The sequence below is a fragment of the Electrona antarctica genome (assembly GCF_951216825.1).
Source record: "Electrona antarctica genome assembly, chromosome: 21".
Classification (NCBI taxonomy): domain Eukaryota; kingdom Metazoa; phylum Chordata; class Actinopteri; order Myctophiformes; family Myctophidae; genus Electrona; species Electrona antarctica.
The window spans coordinates 13,401,697-13,419,990 of NC_136802.1; the positions used below are offsets into that span (position 1 = coordinate 13,401,697).

Below are 18,294 nucleotides of genomic sequence, written 5' to 3' on the forward strand. Positions count from 1 at the left end.
CTGACCCTCTGAGTGGTCACTGTGTTGTTACGATGACCTCTGACCCTCTGTGAGTGGTCACTGTGTTGTTACGATGACCCCTGACCCTCTGAGTGGTCACTGTGTTGTTACGATGACCCCTGACCCTCTGAGTGGTCACTGTGTTGTTACGATTACCTCTGACCCTCTGAGTGGTCACTGTGTTGTTACGATGACCCCTGACCCTCTGAGTGGTCACTGTGTTGTTACGATTAGCTCTGACCCTCTGTGAGTGGTCGTGTTGTTACGATGACCTCTGACCCTCTGAGTGGTCACTGTGTTGTTACGATGACCCCTGACCCTCTGAGTGGTCACTGTGTTGTTACGATGACCTCTGACCCTCTGTGTGGTCACTGTGTTGTTACGATTACCTCTGACCCTCTGAGTGGTCACTGTGTTGTTACGATGACCTCTGACCCTCTGAGTGGTCACTGTGTTGTTACGATGACCCCTGACCCTCTGAGTGGTCACTGTGTTGTTACGATGACCTCTGACCCTCTGCAGTCTACTATAACTATACTATGCTACAACTTCATGTTGTGAAAATAATAGAGCAGCAGCAGTCTACTATACTATGATATAACTTCATGTTGTGATAATAAGACAGCAGCCTACTGTAAGGGAAGGACCCCCAAATGAAATTGACAGAAATTAGCCTATAGCCATTTCATTATGGTTACATGTTACTAAAAATAATAACAATAGTAATATGGGGGAAAACAAAGACAAGGGGGACAACGGAGACAGCACCTGTTTCACCTGACACATTATGACTATGTCTACATTTGTCGTAGAGAAAGGTTTCATGTGTTTGGCCCAAGCTGCAGTACCTATGATCAGCCAGCATGTGGATTTGGCTTCATTCTTCCTCTCGGCTCTGGGGGCTTGTACTGTAGGTGTAGGCATACCGTCAGACGTTCTATCTGAAGCAGAACATTACAGAGGTGACGTCTGCAAGGTAAAAGCACACGACAACACTAAATTATCTTTATTATAATTATTATTAATTATTTTTTAAAGAAAAGTCCATATTTGGCATTTTTACAACAGTTTGTGCTGTGATGACATTAAACCACACTCGTTGTTGTTTAAAAGTCAGATCCCAGCCGTAAATAACTGTTAGTTGTCGAACTGTTTGTGAAGTACATTAGTGAATACTAGCGATTCATTGTCTGCTTTTATCCCAACTCGTATATTTCTGAACAGGAAACTTTGTCTCCAGAGCCACTGTCAGTGTTCCGGGCCAGTGTACAAGCAACCAAGGACAGGAGAGGGAGTGGTGGCAGCTTTTTTGGCATTTCAAAAAACTAATTAAAAGATCATTTTTCGAGTTCAACAAGATGAATCCAATAAAGTATTTCAGGAAGATGCAGGACAGAAGCAGAAGGCAAGAAAGCAAAGAACAGAAGAAATTTGAGGAGGAGGAGGAGCGAAAAGAAAAAGATGGAAGTGCACTATTGACCCCTTCAGCTAATCATGAAAGTGCCATGGTGGACAAACTCCACCATGAACATCCAGATCTCTTCTTGCAATTGGTGATTTCTAATTTGAGTGAAATCACTAACATGCCTAGGAAAGAGTTTGCCCCAAATACCCCCACTGTGGTAAATGAAGAAGGAGGCTTCCTCCGCAAACACAAAGAGAAGAGAAGAGAAAAGAAGATGAAGAAGAAGATGAAGAAACATGCCAAATGTGTCCTTGGGAGCACTGAAAGGATTAACAAGCTAATTGTGTACCTCAGCAAAAATCTCCATGTGGATGGTTTGTTCAGCCATAAAGGGAGTCTGGATAATATCCAGAAGATTCAGGAGAACCTGAACACTGGGGCTGATGCTGACCTGGAGTCCGGGGTCTTTCAACCCCACGATTTCGCACACGTACTCATGACCTTCCTGGACAAGCTGCCTGAACCTTTGCTCACACACAGACACTTCAACGCCCATATGAAGATAGCAGACATGACTCTGTTCGATGAGCAAGGCAACAAGACAGACACCCCAGACGAGGAGCGTCAGATTGAGGCATTGCAACTGCTCTTCCTGCTCTTACCCGAGGCTAACCGATCATTGCTCGAACTGCTCTTGGATCTGCTGTACCACACTGCCAAGCAGCAGGACGAAAACAACATGTCTCACTGCAGATTGGCCAAAGCGTTTGCTCCACGCATCCTCTTGCCTAAATATATGACAGCTGGTGCCCAGAAGGCGAGCAACGAGCAAATGATGAATAATGTAGTAGTAGTAGTAGCCTTCCTCATCGAACACTCCCAGAAACTCTTTAGGTCCCCAGTCTCCTTGCAGAGATTTGCAGACACACCCCTTGCTGGAAGCAAGACCCTTCAGACAAAGTATGAACTGGAGCTGTTGGATGTAGGCCAGGAAGGGCTGAAGTGTGTGATGAGTGCAAGCCCTGAACAGTCAGCAGAGGCCGAGAAGGTGGAAAAGCCCACAGACGACCCCACCCCTGTCACCCCCCCAACCACTCCTGTCTTATACGAAACTACTACCTATTCAGAGCAAGGGGTCCCAACAGTTGAGGACGAGACTGTGGTGACTGACGGGCCTGAGCCCTCAGTGGAGATCCTAGTGTTCAAGGATGAGTCTGCAGTGGCTGCTAGTCCTGAACCCTCACTGGAGCCTTCAGCTGTGCAGCTAAAAGCAGACTCCACCCCCTTCACTAACCCCAGCCCTGATGCCGCACATGAACAGACAGACTCGTTAGAAGTAGTAGAAAATGAATCTGTGGCGGACACCAGTCCAGAACGTTTGCCAGTGCCTGCTCTCCTGGATTCCAAATTTCCATCCGTCCGTGAGCTCAAGAAGAACTTTGAGCAGGAGGATAGTGATAAGGTGGAAAGGCTCTCAGTCCCCAGATCCAACAAGTCATTTGAACCGTCTGTCCTCTACAAACCAACACCCCATTCAGAGCCATGGGTCCCAATAGTTGAGGACAAGTCTAGGGTAGCTGCCATTCTTGAGCCATCTGCAGATTTTGAGGGAGCAGAGAAGGCTGCAGCCATGCAGCTGAGAACAGAACACACGCCTCTTTCAGGTCAAATGACTGCCAACTCCTTATTAGAGCCAGTGGACAAGGAAGAGTCGGTGGCAGTCTTCAATGTTGATCACGCAGTAGAGTCTGAGAATGTGACAAAGCCTGCAGCCATCCAGACAGTAGATCTCACCTCTGTCACAGCTGCCAGCGCTGATACCTCCTATGACCTGACATCCTGTTCAGTGCCAGTAGTCCCAATGGTCGAAGACAATTCTGTGATGGCTTCCAATCCAGAACCTTTGTCAGAGGCGGAGGAGTTGGAGCCTGTTGTCATGTCATCATTCCTTGCTCTCAAGAAAATCTTTGAACAGGAGGATCCCAGACCAAGAGAGCAGGTGGCAAAGCTTAAATGTCCGTCAGTCCCCAACCTCCAGGTGATTGTTGAACAGCCTGTCTTCTATGAACAGACACCTTATTCAGAGTCAAGGGTTCTATTGGTCAAGGACAAGTGTGCTGTGACTGCCACTAATGAACCCTTGGTTGAGTCAGAGGATGCAGCGAAGCCAACAGCTGTGCCGCTGAAAACAGACCCTACCCCTCTCATCGACCCAATTGATGCTGCCTTCCATAAACAGACACCCTGTTCAGAGCCAGGGGACCAAGAGACATCTGCCGGTTCTGAACCCTCGGTGAAGCCTGCAGCCCTAGCAGTCTTGTCAGAGCCATGGGCCACAGTGGTTGAAATTGAGTCTGAAGCAGCTGTTACCAGTCCAGAACCCATGGCGAAGATGGACCTTGCGGTTGTGGAGCAAAACTGTACAGCATTCCTCAAGCTAAAGAACATCTATGAACAGGACCTTCCCAGAGAGACAGAGAAGGTGGAGCAGCTCAAATGTCATTCAGTCTCCAGCCATAAGGTGTTCATTGAACAGTCTCTTGTCTATGAACAGCCTCCCTATTCAAAACCAGGGGTCCCAGAGGTCCAGGACGAGTATTTGGTGGATACCTGTCCTGAACTGTCATCGGAGTCAGAGAAGGTGGCTGAGTCTGTGAACATGCAGTTGACAGCCAATCCCAAACCTATCACCACACCCATCACTGCATTATATGAACAGACTACCTGTTCAGATCAAGGGGTTCCAGCATTCGAGGAAGTGTCTGCATCGGCTGCTTGTCCTGAAACCTCAGCAGAGTCCAAGAACATGGTGAAAACTGCAGTTGTGCAGCTGGAAACAGACTCCACTCCTGTATCTGGCCCCATTGCCGCTGCCTTCCATGAACAGACACCCTGTTCACAGCCAGACTCAGCAGTTAAGGGTGTGTATGCAGTGGCACCTAGTTCTGTACCTTCAGCAGAGTCCGAGAAGGTGACAAAGCCAGAAGCTATGCAACTGAAAGCAGAACCTACCACACCTACCACCCATGTGGCTCAGCCTGAAAACATGCAGCTGAGAGAAGACCCCAACCCTGTCCCCACCCCCATTGATGCTGCTCCACTGGTCAAGGATGATTCTGTGGCGGCTCTCAATCCAGAACCCTTGGAAGAGGCAGTGGAAGAGGTGGAACCTGCTATTGTGGAATCAAAATCTCCATTAATCCACAAGTTCAAGATGTTGCAAGAAACACCCTGTTCAGAGCCAGTGGTCGAGGAAGTGGTCGAGGATAAGTCTGCGGCATCTACCAGTTCTGAGCCATCAGCAGAGGTAGTGAAGACAGAAAAGCCTTCACCCATGCTGCTGAAGGCAGACCCCACCCCTGTCACTGCCCCCATAGCTGTCACCTTCCACGAACCAACACCCTGTTCAGAGCCAGTGGTCTCAGCAGACGAGGACGGGTCTGTGGTGACTGGTAATCCTGAACCCTCAGTGGAGTCTGAGAAGGCGGCTAAGCCTGCAAGTGTGCAGATGACAGCAGATCCCTACCCTGTCACCACTCCCATTGTTACTGTATTGTACACACCAACACCCTGGTCAGAGCCGGGTGTCACAGCAGTTAGTATCAGTCCAGAACCCTTGGCAGAGGCAGAAGAAGAGGCGGAACATGCTGTTGTGCAATCAAAATGTCAATTCCAGCAGCTCAGGCAGATCTATGAACAGGAGGATCCCAGAGAGAGCGATAAAATGGCAAAGTTCAAATGTCAGTCCGACCTCAAGCTCAAGAGGTGCTTTGAAATAACCTGTTCAGAGACCGATGTCCCAGCAGTCGAGAATGAGTCTCTGGTAGCTGCCAGTAATGAACTTGCGTTGGAGTCATTTGCGGCAAAGCCTGCAAATGTGCAGCAGACAACAGACCTCAGCCCTGTCCATATCCCCACCAGTGCACCATGCTACGAACCAACACCCTCGTCAGAGCCATGGGAATCGGCGGTGGATACCAGTCCAGAACCCTCAGTGGAGACTGGGAAAGAGGTGACACTTGCTGTCACGAAGCCATCAGTCATAAAGCTCATGAAAATATTTGAAAAAGAGGATAACAGAGATGCAGAGAAGGTGGTGAAGTTCAAAACATCAGTCCTCAACCTCAAGACGTTCCAGGAGACGCCCTGTTCAGAGTCAGCAGTGTCACTGATCGAGGACAATTCTGTGGCTGCTGCCAGTCCTGAACCCCTAATGGGGTCCTATAAGGCGACTGAGCCTGTAAACGTGGAGCTCACAGCAGACTTCAACCCTGCCATTGCCCCCATCACTACTGTATTATGTGAACCAACACCTTGTTCAGAGCCAGGGGTCTCAGCAGTTGAGGATGAGTCTGCAGTAAAAGCAGACCCCACCCCTGTCACTGTTGCCTTTGTGAATCCGACACCCTGGTCAAAGCCAGAGGCCCCAACAGTCAAGGATGAGAATGTGGCAGCTGCCAGTTCTGAACTTTTAGCAGAGGCAGAAGAAGAGGAAAAACTTTCTCTCAATCTAAAATGTCAATCAGTCCTCAAGCTCAGGAAATTCTTTGAACAGGAGGATGCTAGAGAGAGTGAGAAAGTGGCGACACTCAAATCAATCCCCAAGCCCAATAAATGCTTTGAAACACCCTGTTCTGAACCAGCAGTTGAGGATAAGTCTGTGGCGGGTGGCAGTGACGAACCTGTGGTGTTGCATGCAAAGCCTACAAACGTGCATTTGAGAGCGGAGCCCACCCCTACCCCCGGCGCTGATGCCTTCTGTGAATCGACACCCTGGTCCGAGGCAGGGTTCACAGCGGCCGAGGTTGATTCTACATCTAGGCCAGAATCCTTGGCGGAGGAGTTGGGACCTGCTGTCATTGGCAAAATGCCAAAACGTCGACAAACAGTCCTCAATCTCAAGAAGATCTTTGAACACGAGGAACCCCGAGAGAGAGAGACTGTAGCAAAGAACAAATGTCAGTCACTCCCCAAGCTCAAGAAGTTCTGTGACCAGTCTGCCTGCTATGAACAGACACCCTGTTAAGAGAGGTCCTAGCGGTCAAGGACAACTCTTTGACGAATGCTATGGCCGAGCCTTCAGCCGATCAGAGCAGGTTGCAAAGCCTTCAGCTGTGCAGCTGAAACACTGAGCGGACCCCACCCCATCAGTGCTGCCTTCTATGAACAGACATCCTGTTTAGAGAGTCGGGTGTATTAGCGGTCAAGCATTTGTCAGAGACGGCTGCCAGCCTTCGCTGCTGCTTAGGGGTCTTAATAGTAGAGGACGAGCTTGGAAAGGTTTCCACACTTCAGCCCTCAGCAAAGTCAGAGAAGGTGAACAAAGCATGCATCCATGCACCCCACCCCTGTCAGTGCCGTCATTGCTGCTGCCTTATATGAACAGAGCCAGGGGTGTTCCAGCAGTATTCTGTAAACCAGCTGAATCCGAGAATGAAAAACGAGAATCCGATTTTACATTTTGCACAATGCAGTCTACAGCCAATGGCAAAAATAATAAATACAAATAAAAAATAAAAAATAACTAAGACCACCTCCCAAAAGAAAAACAGCTGTACCTTGGGCAGAATGGGAATCGGGCAATGCACATGGTACTAATGTTACTTTACAGTGCTGACAGTGGGCATTGGCTAAAGTTTTGTAAAGAAAATAATAATAATTTAAAGTCAGAGAGCGTACAAATTATGTAAAGGGAGGTTGGTCCTCCAAAGTGGTGGTGTGTTCCTGGAAATCACTGGACAGCCGATCCCACCCTAACACCAACACCATCACTGCTGCCTCCTACGAACCTCATATGAAACAACGTCCTGTTCAGAGCCCTAGTGTCCCAGCAGTAATGGATGAGTCTGTGGCAGCTGCCAATTCCGAACTCTTGGCAGAGGCCAGTGATTTTTGTGAGTTCTTTTTTTTTAATGAGGTACCTGGGTGGTGTAGAGACATGCACCCTCCCAGATTTGATTCCTGGCAGCAGTGACATCGGCTTGAGTTTCTTTTTTAGAATTGGGGCAATCACCAGACTATAATTGCAGAGAGAGAGAGACGTACTTAGGCCTACGGTCAATATGGGGTTGTTATTGCATCTGCATGCATCGAAACAACCAATACTGGCATGAGCTTTGAATGTGAATTGGAGGATGCACAAGATAGTCTACACCCGCCCCAGGCCAACAGTGAAGGCTGGAGGAAATTAACCAAAAACAGAGAAACAAAAGTTTCTTACTACTCCTGTCCAGTCCAACATTGGGGATTGGGAAATTATCTTGGCGAGTTCATTTTATTTATTTTTCTTTGTTATCTCCCTTTTTTGAGTGGTGCAACCAACTCCTATAGACAGCTATGTGTGTCTCTGGCTGGCTGTGCCCCTGGGTGTGTCCCTGTGTCCGAGCACGAAAATAGCTTTTGGTTGGTTTTCACAACCAAGTGTCACTGTTGCGCAGCCTCACACGCACACGCACAGACACACACACATATTAACTGTATATATATGATGATTTGGGGTGGTGCAGTACAGTACAGTAAAGGGACCCCCTGGGGACCCCCACAGGGTAACTGTCATTTCTCAACCGTTTCGGACGTGGGGCGACTCACCGGAACCGGGGACCCCCGCGTGGTAACTCTGTCATTTCTCAACCGTTTCTGACGCGGCTCGCCGGAACCGGGCCGGCATCCTGGCTGCGTTATGTGGCTCACTTCACACGGGTGTGATTTTTTTTCTTCTTTTTTTGAGGGGCATATAAACACAAACATTGTCCTAACACAAACATTAAATGCCATTGAAAATGAATGGCCATTTTTGTGTTCGTGTAAACACAAACATTATGTAAACACAAACATTGAAGACAAAAGTGAGGACGCAAGCCCCTCACATCCAATGGCAGCCAAGTCTATGGCCTTATATAAACAAACAACAACGTTTTGAGATATGTCATGTGGCCAATATAAATACATCTTATGACTGGTTTCGTTTTATACAATAACACTGCATTCATGTCTCATAACATAGATTGATAGCGGCAATGAATGAAAGTGACTGCCATATATATGTGCCACAGTGGGTGCCCCTCACTTCACACAAGTGCCATTTTTTTATACTGGGGCCTGAGGGGCATCTGGGTGGCATTAAGGTAAAACACCCAACTCTTGCAGAAACCCAGGTTTGATTCCTGGCAGTGCAGTACCTCCAGCTTCTCCTTTTAGTTTTATTGGGGCATTTAAGTGGCGTAGAGCAGGAGTGGGCAACTTTGATGATGAAGGGCCACTATATTTCCACACTCACTCCAGAGGGCCACTATATTTCCACACTCACTCCAGAGGGTCACTATATTTCCACACTCATTTCAGAGGGCCACTATATTTCCACACTCACTCCAGAGGGTCACTATATTTCCACACTCACTACAGACGAGGGTCACTATATTTCCACACTCATTTCAGAGGGCCACTATATTTCCACACTCACTCCAGAGGGCCACTATATATTTCCACACTCACTCCAGAGCATTTCCTTATATCTCCGTATTTTTCCTTTTTTTGTAAATGAATGCCCTACTGTACTTCGTCATTCTATGTCACACAAAAGTAAAAATAAGCTCAAAACGTGTTGCAGTGTGACACATTTTGAGCTTGTAGATCTGCTATTTTTGCTATTTTTTAATTGGAATCCTGAAAAGTATTTTTTTTATTTAATTTAAAATGCATTTAGTTAGTTTAACTTTGTGAACAATACATTGGACCTAAAACATTTTTATTACAAATGTAATACTAGTCATTGAAGGACAACTTAAATTTTTTTCAACCAAGGGTCATGTTTTAGGGTGTTACAATTTACAATTTAGGCATTTAGCAGACGCTTAATCCAGAGCGATTTACATTAAGCAATAACAAAAAATTGTTATTAGAGAAAGTAAAAGATGAGCGTTTTTTTTTCATTTGCTGCTTTCTTTTGTTTTAGCGATTTATGCTATTTTTGACGGTGCCTATTTACTTGACTGATTACCTCAAAAAGGTGAGCAACTCCCACAGCCATAATACTAGAGGGAGCGTAAATAATGATCTGGTGGGGTGCCACCCATTTTCAGAACAAATATGGGTAAATTCACATTTCACAGCACTGCCACTCAAGTGTGGAATGCCTTGCCCCCTTCCCTCAAAACAAGCAGATCACTGGTTTCCTTTAAAAAGGGTCTGAAAACTCACCTGTCACTGTCATCAGGGCAAAGGGAGAGAAGGTGATTGGCTCCCCCCCCCCCCCTAATGTTTATTAATGTATTTCTATTCCAACCTGTACATGTAGATTTAATGTGTTTGAGAAACGTATTGTTTGTTGTCACTGACTCCTGACAGCAAATTAACCCTAGAACACTAAACATGGGTATATTTTACCCAATATAAAATATTCCATAAAAACAATTCTCATCGAAATATATTCCAGTACAGCAATACATGGCAACTTGAGGTACTCTTCTTTAATATTTCATCATGACTTTTCAGGGGGGCAAAATCGGTGAAAAAAAAATGTGGACAGGGAAACAAACCTACCTTCTATGTCATGATATGATATGATACATATTTGTTGTGTACATTTTACACTCCCTCAGAATCTATCTCTGAGTAGGAGGCATAGGCTATAACAGAGCGGGTAATGCTTGTTACATTTTGAATGGACACTTTTTAATTTAGTTTGATTTTGTACTGCATAATTTTGGAATTAACACTCCAGTCCAGGTGGTGGCGGTAATGCACCTTAAATCGTTTGCCAACTGCCTACTAAACCCGATAGAAGAAGCCGCTTTCTTTCTGACGTAATCAAACTGCGACGCTGTGCAAATTAGTGTGCACAGAACTTTTCTTGAGCAGCTCTGATGATCAGATGCTTGCGAGAGAACAACTGAACGAACAACAAAGGGGAAAACAACAAACTCAGACCGACTCGTCTTTTCCAGAGAGAAAGAATGCTCAAAAAGAAATGTACCAGCAGAGAAAAGAAAAGGAAACACGCTCAGCCTGAGGAGCAGCATGTCGACAGAAGACGCAGATGCACCGAATCCAGTGTGGAGGTGAGGTTTGTTGTGGTGTGGTTACTGTGATACCTGCCATACAAGATGATGATGATGATAGACTAGCCTAAGATTTTGACTCTTGTAGATGTATTTATTTATCGATTCGAACGGCTCGAGCTGTTTAATATTAATACCCGTTCAAGTTTGAAGCCGGCATTAAAGTTTCGAGCGTCCACATTGCGGTTATGTTAATTATGCATGTAGTCCAGACGAGAGCGGTATCCCCCCGGACTGAGTCCGGACACCCAGAGAAAGCTGTAGCCGCAATTTGCAACTCTAGATTTTTTTTATAATTGGATGAATCCAGAGTTGCAATACCCCCCATTTACTCCCCATTCATCCAATTTGCGTTTGCGATATGCTTGTATTGTATCAAACGACGTTAAACTCACCAACAGTGCAGCTCTAGGCCAAGCTTGAATTATCCTCTTTCAATCTTCCGAGCTTTTGTTTAATACAAATCCACCGTAGACATTATGTCAGAGCTACTTTCTGTCAAGAAGTTCTGTGCAGGAGTTTGGAAGCAGTCGTCGAAGTCACTATAGACGGCCCTGCGTAGGTACCACCTGTTTCGAATTTGCACATTGATTGATTGAAATATTAACAGTTTGCAGAATTACAGTACATTTCAAGCACAACTCAATACAAAGACTGTTAGTGGACGACCCAATAAAGCATTACACTTGTTTACAAGAGGGTCCACCTTGTTCAAATCATCAAAACATTTAGAGACGTACAAATAGACACTTCTATAAAGCCCAAAAAAAAGAACAGGAATTCATCAAAGGCGGTAAAAAGGGAAAAGAAACATATAGTGAGGGGAAAAAGTGCTTCCAAACTGCAACACTTAGAAAAAGAATCACATGCACAGAATGTATTGACAAAGTAGCTCATAACATGTCTACGGTGGATTTTTATGAAACAAAAGCTGAAACATTTTGCTTGTCGTTTTCACTTTTCAAGAAGAGACAAGGTTGAGCCTTTTTGGCTGGCCAGGCCGTGGTGGGCCCCGGCAGGCTTGCAGAGCTCTACTACAAACTACAGCTGTTGAACACGTCAACACAGCCAAATAACACGTACCCGGTAGCTTGCTTTACCAGAAGTCTATTATCCTCAAAGCCTGATCTAACCCTGCTCGCTCAGATCAGCACAGGGAAGCTGGCAGAACTTTCACAAAAACATCCGGGACAACGCTCCACACGTCCCAGACTCTTCTCCCTTGAACTCCCCATTGCAATTAGAACTGCAGACTCCCAATCTTCCACCGTAGTCTGAAGACTCACCTCTTCAGACTCACCTCTTCAGACTCCACCTTAGCCTGTAGCACTTGCCCTAGCCTCGACGACCTTGCAGGCTTATATGCAAAGGCTAAAATATGGAATTTAGATAGCATGTTGCCATGTTATGTATACAGATGCCATGTCATTATTGACCTGGCATACTATAGTCTATTGTTTATAGTTTCAATGTACAGATTATTGAATTTCTTTGGAAACTGCTACCGTTGGACTGATTATAGGTTCTTGGTTTACTTAAGATTCTAGATCACTTTCTATGCATTTGATGTATTACCGGCTTGTGTTGTCCTTGCTTACTGTAAATCGCTCTGCATTAAGAGTGTCTGCTAAATGCATACATTGTAAATTGCATAATAATGTTACCTAACCTACCTAACCAGGCCCATTTTATGTAATCTATATGAAATAGCCTTGAACGAGCATGTGCCGTCATTGTCCTATATAGCTCTGACTATGCCTCCTTCCAAAATAGGACTCTAAAGATGATCTGGCAGACGCAGAGCTGGATAAGATTGGCAGTGACATCGAGGAGGGCGGGCTGGACCTTAGTGTACCATTCCAGCCCATCAGTGCCTATGTGACTGACAGGAAGGAGATGCTGGGGCAGTGTTTCCAGGTGTTAGGGGAACGGAAGCTGCAGAAGATGCTACCTGATGAGCTGAAGGTGAGTTTTTTTGTGTGTGTGGATTTCTGTGTTTGCCTGGTTTATTTCTGTTTGAAGACATATTTGTACATGTGCTGAATGGCTTTCTCTATGGTGATTGAAGTGAAAATGAAAACATTTGTATACATGTAAACAAGTTTGATGATTGTGCAAAATAATTGCTATCAAATAATTGTGATTAGACGATTATGTAATAATTGTGACAGGCCTACAGTACACATGAAGTGTTCCAATAACATGAAATCATAAAAGTCAGCTGAGGAAACAAATAGTTTCCAGGTCATTTGTCAGGGACAAATTAAGCAGATTAAGTGCATAGGATAGGATCTCCATACAAGTTAAAAGGGAGTTGATACTATGTCACGGTGTAGTGGGACATGGGGAACAGGACTAGTGACGTCACGTCAGACTTAAGATTCAGGGGTTAATTCCGCCCACTTTCAATGCCATTTATTTATGTGTAGTAACATCAGTCTGTAGTTCTATGCTTGTCGAGTAAGCAGCAAGTACTCGTGACCGTGGTACTGTGTAGAGTCTAGACAGTGTACATTAACTTAATCTCTCATCTATCTCTAACTTGTCTGTCGCTCTAATTTAGCAATGGTGCCGCGTTGTCTGTTGCAAATTGCAAGCAAGTCTTCAGACGTAGTAACAAAATACGGAGATATCATAATCATCAATATCAAATAACACTCTGTGTATACCCCGGTGAAATGTCAAGAAGGCATGAAGATGTGAAAAAAGAGATGCCACCCAAGGGAGTTTATAATTTATACAATGTGTGAATGTACGGACTGAACCGTCACCGGATGGGTCATTGTTCTCTAGACCTTGTCACGCTGTTTAGATCTCTGGTTCCCAACCTTTTCAGGCCGTGACCCCCCCCCCCCCCCCCCCCCAAAATAAAAATATTTGAACTCGGGACCCCCCTCACCCTGACCCTTAGACCCCTTAGAATTGCAGGAGTTGAGGCATAGAGCACCGAAGTCCTGACGTCACTCGTTCATCCCCTGGTTCTGCCTGGTTCACGGAAGTAATTTCTCTATTGTGAATTACATGGGGTCATCTTAAAATCGTTTCATATAACCATTGTGGTCAAAAAATAAACAAGCTGTCTCTGCGTTATCGTCAGGGAGGTGTCTCTGTATCGTTTATGACAGTCAGTCACTCATATTTGATGCATGTCTGTTTCTAGTGAAAATGTAAATAATTCAGTAGCAGTAACAATAGTTTTCTCTGTCAGTTGATTCTTCATATCCATATGAGTGTAACGGCCTGGATGACATGTTTATTTTTCAAACACAGTTCTTATATGAGGCGAGCTAAAATCCCCCTATGGGGATTACAATGCAAATTAAAAAGTACATGAACCCGTGCTATCTACCGATATTGACGTCAGACTTCGGTGCTCTATTACATTTTGTTTGACTCAGTTCCACAGATAAAAAATTGGAAAATAGCAGATTTACAACTTCACAACACCTCGCAACGCATGTGTCCAAAACATGCAGGTCTATGAAGAAGTAAGGCAAATATTGGGACAAGCAAGAAGCTGAGCTGTAAACCCTGCAAAAGCATGAAGTGAAACCCACTGAAGCACAGTTCTGTTCCCTCCCCTGGAGCGCAACCATTAACAAACGGCTGTTTATATTTGCCGTTTTCTTAAGGTGCTGGTGCCGCAAATTACATCTGAGGCCAGACCAGCCTATGATTAATTCACAGTTTTTAACACTCATTGTTGTCCACAGGGCTGCAGTTTAGAGGACATCAAGAAGCTTTGCCACGATCAGCTGGAGCAGCTTTCACAGAAGAATCTTCTTCAGATCCTGGGAGGTAATACCTGTGGTCAGATCTGCACCCCAGTGGTTTGATTGATTGAATACTGTTTGTAGTGTAGTTTAATGTGATCTTTAATCATATTCCATCATATTCAAGTGCTTTTTTGGAGAGAAATGAGTCACTTTCAGTAGTAGAGCACTGCAGAGGGGAGCTGCGTGTGACTGTGCCCAGGTGATGGTCGAGTCGTTGATGCTCATTAATACATCAAGGAAGGCAATTATGTTTCTGAACTGTCAAATAGATCTACATCTATCCTAAGATGCTATCAAAGAAAGCTTTTTTTTTACATGGTGACTCGAGCTAGGTTCAAGAAACAACAAGAAAGCATGAAATGGAGTAATTTTACATGAAAAGTAATGCCACTTTTGCACTGTTGGTTGTCTGACTATTGGTTGTCGGCTTTGTGTGTCGGCACACAAAGACATTATCATCAACAAAATAATATAAAACACTATGTACTTTGTACAAACTGGAAAAAGGGAAAAAAGTGGAAGGAAAAGTGAGTCAGGCATGTTTTGAATTTGAAGGAAGCCAGTGAGATACACACACACACACACACACACACACACACACACACACACACACAGGTTGACACTAAAGGTCTCGGAGGCAAGGCAAGTACAGGTCATGCCCACTTGCCCGAAAAGTAAATCGTGATAGGTAGGTGATACATTTTAATTACCTATCATTAGGTAATTATTTTTACTTTACTTGCGAATTGCGCTATGCGATATGGACATGCCTCAATATTTATGAAAACTTATCAATAGCTATACCAAACTACTTATTTGAAATTCCACAGACACTTGCCCATCGGGCAACCTGAAAGCAAACTCCACCTGCCAGAAAGTTTTATTTACTTGCCACGAGCAGTCGGGCAACCATTGAGTCCATTTGACTATCTTGAAAACGAATCCCATTTTGAATTGCTTAACCCTGTCTTCTACCTTGAGCCATCCCAGCAAAATGTGCTGGGATTAGGTGGGTCATGGACTCCAGGTCGAGAAGTTGTCGAATCAGTTTGTTTTGGGAGGTGTGAAGCTTAGTTTTTAGTGACTTTGGGATGTTGGAGAACCAAAAGGTGCAATCATAATCAAAGTGGCATTGAATGAGGTCTCTGACAAGAGTTTTGAGAGCACTTTTGTTGACAAAAGAGGAAATCACTTTTTAACCTGTCAATTTGTTATTATTGTTGTTCTAAGAATACAGTCCAAATGGGTAACTTTTTTTATGAACCTTGCATTGTATGGTGTTTAAATGCATTTAATTCCATGCTACGAAGGGGAAGAGTTGACATCTGGAGATGACGATGAAAATGCTGATGCAAACTTGGAAAGCCAGTGAGTAGACTTCATTTTGCAAACTATCTTAATATGCACATTTAAGGAGTGTACTGAATGAGTAATTTCCCTTTTTTGTCTTTTTTTCTTCTTCTCTCATTTCTTCATAAAGGCAGGACAGTAATATAGACTCCACATCCTCCCTTAAAGAAGTAGGAAAACCAGAGGACCCAAAGCAAGGTACTTGCTCACGGTGTAATCATAGTCAAATGGAAATATACTGCTGGCAGGACCCAAGTACATTGGATGCAAACAGTCTAAATATATACTGTACAGTACATTCACTGCAAATTCAATAAACGATTACATACAATGTTGTAAACAAACATTGTGTTTTCAATGCCTTGTCATTTTCTTGACAGAGGTCGGTGGCTCAGGCGAGGAGAATGACGTCCTCAGCATCAACGCAGACACGTACGACAGTGACATCGAGGGGCCCAAAGAGGAACAGGCTGCCAAACGTGAGGAAGTCACAGAAAAGCCAGTGGAGGTAATTAGTCCGGAATGTGTTGATCCTGTCCCAAATCCAGAACCAGTCAAGGAAGAGGAGTCTCAGGCGGCCGCGCAGCCGACGGCGGCAAAGAAGGAACTGCAAAGTGACATAGACAGAAGTGTTAGTGAGATTTTAGCATTCTCGTCCTCTTCTGGCAGCGAGGAATCAAAAGAACCGAAAGCCTCGTCGCAGTCCACAGATGGGGGTGTACCTGATCAGAGTGGGCCTGCCTCAGGTCTGACACCAACCATCTGTCAGCCCTCCGTTCAGCAACTGGAACTCCTAGAACTGGAAATGAGGGCTAGGGCTATCAAAGCTCTCATGAAAGCCAGTGACGGCAAAAGGCCCTGAGGAGGTGAAATATTTTTTTTTCATCTTCAAAAGCACGGTTTAAAATTATTTCTAATGCTCAGAGATGTTATGGTAGACTACTTGTTTTGTTTTTTTTAACTTGTGTACTGGGTTTATTTAGTGTGATTTGCATTCATTCAAACTGTTGTTTGTGTCATAGAGTACATCCACACAGAATGTGAGCAATAAAGCAAAATCATTGTCAGATGAATAGTTTGAAATATTCATTAAGGCATTTTTTTTTGATAATTTATTCATCACGGACGTGAGACAGATTTTTTTGTACTGTCCATATTTGAATGCATTTTGAACAGCGTTTCTCAATTTTGCAAAAATGTTTCGCAAATCAGTCTACACAAGTGGCTAGATTGATTTTGATGCTATATTCTGTGTGTTAAGGTGGCCTTACACTAGCCGATTTTTTTCAATCTGAAATCTGATAGCACCACACACTACAGGATAATCGGAGCGGGGCAGAGCAAATATCAAACATTCTTGATGTTGATCGGGCCGATCGCGCTTTGAGTGGTCGGGCACCCCCCGAGCGTCAAAAATGCCCGATTATCGGCTAGTGTAAGGCCACCTTTAGTGTGTGAGAGAGAAACACCACCGATGTTTGGGGAGAAACTTTCTGAGTTTCAATTGTACATAAAATGTTCCACTTTTTGCTTTGACAATGTAAACATGTTTTTTCCATGCCAATAAAGCCCATTGAATTGACATGCTCAATGCATTTTCCATCATTGCTCACTAGATGGCAGTGTTACTCTACCTGAATTATTACATCCTATCCTGAAGAGGCCCTGAGATGGAATGTTTGTCATTTGCATTTGCCCAATGCAATTTCTACAGAAATGATGGAATGTTGGAAGTAATAAACCCCTTTTCACACAGGAATCATCCACATCATAATTTTAATAAGCCAATTGCATAAAATGATACAATTTTACTTCACAGTATTGATTCTATTTTGGGGACAAGTTTCAACGTGCTGCAGGGGATGGATAACAGGCATGCATAAACAAGCAGGGAGGAAATGCAGGCCTATGCTGAGCAGACCAAATGCGACAGCCTCTGGGGTTGTGGTGGGGAACAGCATCCGTAAATAGTGGCAAATGCAGAAAAGTTAACAGTGTGCAGCAAGCACCCGTAGAGTGTTGGTATAGGGCCACTAGATGTGTAGTGTTAAAGTGCCTGTGGCCATACAACTCCACATGATTTGTAAAATAAATTAATAATGAATGGTTTATCTTACACTGAGGTTATAGCGCGCTGGGCAGTGGGCACCTGTTGAAACATTGGGCTTGTGTATGGGGTTGCGTTTTACTCTAAGTGCGGCAAACATTGTAGAGTCATAAGCTTTTTCCTTTTCCACAGTAGACAATCATCTTCAGAGTGCAATATGCATTCAGTCTATATGGCTAAGCACTGCAGCAGAGGAAACCAACTAAGGCTTTCATCAGCCCTACAGAGACGCCCTGCTTTAAAATACAATGGAGATAATTGGCCTAGCCAATTCTCACTTATACAGTAGATCAAGTATAAAAGCAGCACCTACCTATTTCATCCACTAGAGTAGCTTTTAAATTAATTTCTGCTTCCCTATACACTCTTTGCCGTTACTAGAATTAATGGCATCCTTTCACCTAATGTTTTACCGTGTTGTTTCTTTTGTGCTATAATTTATTCTGAGGCTGCTTTGTTCTGGTAAACTGAGGCTGGGATGGGTGCAATTACATGCAGATGTGTAGCACAACACTCCTCTACTAAACCATCACCACCACATGCCTGGGGAGACAATGAAATCCGTAATAAACACCCATGTGCCTTTTGGGTATTTATTTG

At 44.4% G+C, this 18,294-nt stretch overlaps 1 protein-coding gene across 2 annotated transcripts; it reads left to right on the top strand.

Moving 5' to 3' along the window:
* The first annotated feature begins 10,191 nt into the window (after positions 1-10,191).
* On the top strand, positions 10,192-17,210 carry caap1 (caspase activity and apoptosis inhibitor 1). Of its 2 annotated transcripts, XR_013788683.1 has the most exons (7): positions 10,192-10,461; positions 12,235-12,426; positions 14,175-14,259; positions 15,548-15,605; positions 15,718-15,785; positions 15,968-16,840; positions 17,028-17,205. XR_013788683.1 is itself a non-coding variant. In XM_079491465.1 (6 exons), exons 1-6 carry the CDS (start codon positions 10,357-10,359, stop codon positions 16,447-16,449), a joined length of 990 nt encoding a protein of 329 aa, XP_079347591.1. In that variant the 5' UTR covers positions 10,192-10,356; the 3' UTR covers positions 16,450-17,210. The 2 variants fall into 2 exon arrangements, 1 of the variants encoding a protein (XP_079347591.1); XM_079491465.1 differs by having other exon boundaries at positions 15,968-17,210.
* Positions 17,211-18,294: the final 1,084 nt, after the last annotated feature.

Bases quoted from the DNA above. Each gene is read 5' to 3' on its own strand.
- caap1 (XM_079491465.1), top strand. From the start codon at position 10,357: ATGCTCAAAAAGAAATGTACCAGCAGAGAAAAGAAAAGGAAACACGCT. The intron at 12,427-14,174 runs GTGAGTTTTTTT...TGTTGTCCACAG, and splicing joins TGCTACCTGATGAGCTGAAG to GGCTGCAGTTTAGAGGACAT. The intron at 15,786-15,967 runs GTACTTGCTCAC...TTTTCTTGACAG, and splicing joins ACCAGAGGACCCAAAGCAAG to AGGTCGGTGGCTCAGGCGAG.